General features: G+C 44.6%; 1 protein-coding gene across 1 annotated transcript in view; it reads right to left on the bottom strand.

The window, feature by feature from the left end:
* Window positions 1–3,246, bottom strand: part of GPR158 (G protein-coupled receptor 158) — a 401,429-nt gene that overhangs the window by 223,325 nt on the left and 174,858 nt on the right. The window contains exon 4 of the mRNA XM_006025370.3: window positions 1,875–1,977. Within this exon, the coding sequence (XP_006025432.1) occupies window positions 1,875–1,977 (103 nt within the window). The remainder of the gene's footprint in view (window positions 1–1,874; window positions 1,978–3,246) is intronic.

Below are 3,246 nucleotides of genomic sequence, written 5' to 3'. Positions count from 1 at the left end.
AGAGTGGGCGATATTATTGAGAAGCCCGGCGCGGGCATGTAAGGTCCCAGAGAAGGGGGACTATTGAGAAGCCCGAGACGGGCGTAGCGAGCCCGGCTGTAGGCTAGTGCGGCAACAGCCCTCAGATAGGGGCAGGGTGCTGCGGTGGACCCCGACGGAAGGGGTTAGTAGTACGACGCCCCAGGAGAAAGGCAAGATGCTGCAGTGGTCCCCGGAGAAAGGGGATAGCAGTGCGGTGAGCCGGGATCAGAGAGGGTAGCTGTGCAGTTGGCCTAAAGGACCGGAGACCCGCTAGAGGGTCCCTGAGTGGGACAACACTTTTAGAGAAGGCCCAGAGTGGGCTTGACGAGAGTCCCAGTGAGGGGCTGTGTATTAGAGAGAGCCCAGGAGTGGGCTAGACTACTGGGGAGGCCCTGGAGTGGGCTAGATTACAGAGGAGGCCCAGGACAACGGGCGTGTAACGTGACAGACCAACGTCCAGCACATCAGCGAGGCTTGGGGCTTGGTATTAGGGGTTGGTAGGAGCCACGCATAGCCCATAAGGCTAGGGTGTCTGGGGAGCACCCATCATACTCGGAGACCCCCAGGGGGTCCAGGAACACACGGGGACAGAGGTCCCAGCTATCTGTGCCCAGGGAGTCATAGGCAGCCTCCCAACTATACATAAACATCAAAGACGTGGCGGGCGAGAATTTGAGGGTGCCCTTGGGCCGACTTGGCACGGTGAGGGGGCCATAAGGAGACCGCGGCCCTCCTGCAGGACCCTGCCGTGACACACATATTAACAACATTTTATAGAAGCAGGACATTGGCTGCTCTCGTTCCTTTGCTTTGCCTGTAGCAGGTTAGGATATTAGATCTGTGTTGTGTCAGGGTTGATGGTAGTCTTATCTAGAATTTAAATTATGGATCGTATGGGATGGTTTGGATAGAGATGATCCTGCCTCAGGCAGGGGGTTGAACTAGATGACCTTTGGAGGTCCCTTCCAGCCCTACTTCTCTATGATTCTAAGCAGTCCTACTCCAATCTAATGTAGACTTTATTTCAGTAAAAATCAGCTTATTCTGGGATAGCCATTTACCCAAGGCAAACAGGCCACTGGCACTGCCACCTGATAGTGAAGTGGTCTACCTTCTGCAGATCTGTCCATTCCAGACCAAGTATGATTTATACGGGTGCTCAAAACCAATAAAAGTTATATGCCAATGTGTACATGTCACCTGTATAAGTCCTGGGTTCATGAATGGATTAGCAGCTTTCCTGATGTTCAACAACTCTCTTTCTCCATTCTTGCCCCCCTCCTCCTCTCATAGTTGTGCCCTGTCTAAAGAAACTGGTGGAGGTACCATACATTCAAGTTGTACATTTTTAGAAACCCTGTAGGTCATAGGTTATCCACATTTCACTGATAGCAGTTTGTTCAGTCCTGACCCATCTCTAATTACTCAATTCAGTATTATAGTCTGGATTCCCCTAGTCAACTGGCACAAAATTAGAACAATTAAAACATACAGACAGAGTTCAGAACATCTACTCAACATTAATAAAAGTAAAAATTACTGTATTTTATTTCTTCATCACTCCCGCTTAAATATGGACGCCAAAAAGCTTCAATTCCCCCATAGCAAGAATTTTTTCCATATTTTTCAATTTATTTACAAATCAAATATGCTTAAAGTAGGTGTGTTTTACCGATCCTCAAGAGTAACACAGATGACAAACCAAAGGGCTACAACTTCTTAAGTGATTATATAATCTGAGAGTTGCAGACCATTGGGATTTTACTGTATAACACTGACTAGGATAAAAGGAGTCTTGCATTATTAATGCTCTGTTTTTTAACTTTTTTTTCAGCTCACGCAAAGGCACTTACTCTGAAAGCTGTTCACTGAAAAGATGTTGGGATGATAGAATCCAGCCTTGCAAATGCATTTGTAGGCTCCAAGCACAAATCCAAGACCTTTAATTGGCATGCACTGTGAGAAAGAAAAAAAGGAAGGGAAAGAAAGTAATGCAGATGATCACACACCTATAGACAGAGATGCACAGTCAATTGTAAGGCAAAAAAAACTATATAAGGTACAACAAATAAGCCTTCTTGCAAGAATGTACCAACCTAATTTGACATTGTGTTTCTTCAGTGATTTTTTTCCCCAAAGTCATGTTTCAGCTATACATTTTCCCCTGAAGTTCAGATCCAGCAAATTGCAATAACATTTATAGCCCAGCTCATCCAATTGCTAAACAGAAGTGGTCAACTGGCAAATTTGATTTTCAGCACTTTGGAGTGTTGCTTCACACAGGTTCTCCTTCAGTCACGGCAAGACCAAAGACAACGGTCAGGGGTAGGAACAAATATAGCCCTAACCTTCCATCAGTAAAAGAACAAATAGACAGAAGGGTCTTCACATCAGTGGACCAGAGGCGTGGAAGCCGACAGTACAAAATTCATACTTCTGCACACAAGATCCACACCTATTTGGAATGATGGGATAACAGTATGAAGAAATTACCAAAGAAAACTGGCTAACTAAAAACATGAGCCTGTACCAAAGGGCTTTTCTTTACAGAAAAATATTTTGCCTAGCTACTTGTTCTCAAGCATCTATCTAGGAAGAAATAAAAAGTGAAATTAGTTATAAGTTTTCCTTTCACTCAGTTTGAATACCAAAATTATTAATGCAGCATTAATACTATTTTGAGACCTGTTTCATAACAGCAAGATACCTGGGTATGGCTGTAACACTTCCAGAGAACTCCTAAGAGCACTACCAAGAAGCACACTCCTGCCCATCCATTCCAAACACACCAAACCAGGAAATAAGCCAGTTAAGATAGCTTGAGGAAAGCCCCATCCATGGCTTCTGACATTCTCATCTCCATTATCCTTGAAAGAAGCAGCAAGTCGCCTCGTTTCTGGGTTTCACACATACAAAATAGGACCAGTTAGATGGGGAGGGAGGATGAGTATGCCACAGAGCAGCATAGATATCCTGTAGTCTCAAAGGCTAAATACAGACATTTGGGGATGTTAAATCAGGTGCAAAATGGCCACCCAATTTAAACTAACTTGTCCTGGTGCCGAACTTACATTTACAGACCCAGTCTCAGTGACCGGAAATCAATCTACATCTATAACGGTACAGAAGTTCCATGCACACAAACTGGTCTAAAATTGCAGCATCAGGTTTATGATAAACCTGGGTGGACGTATTATAAAACTTACTTGACATGGGTCAGACTGG

Source organism: Alligator sinensis, unplaced genomic scaffold (assembly GCF_000455745.1).
Source record: "Alligator sinensis unplaced genomic scaffold, ASM45574v1 scaffold455_1, whole genome shotgun sequence".
Taxonomy (NCBI): domain Eukaryota; kingdom Metazoa; phylum Chordata; order Crocodylia; family Alligatoridae; genus Alligator; species Alligator sinensis.
This window is presented reverse-complemented; position numbering and strand designations above follow the sequence as displayed.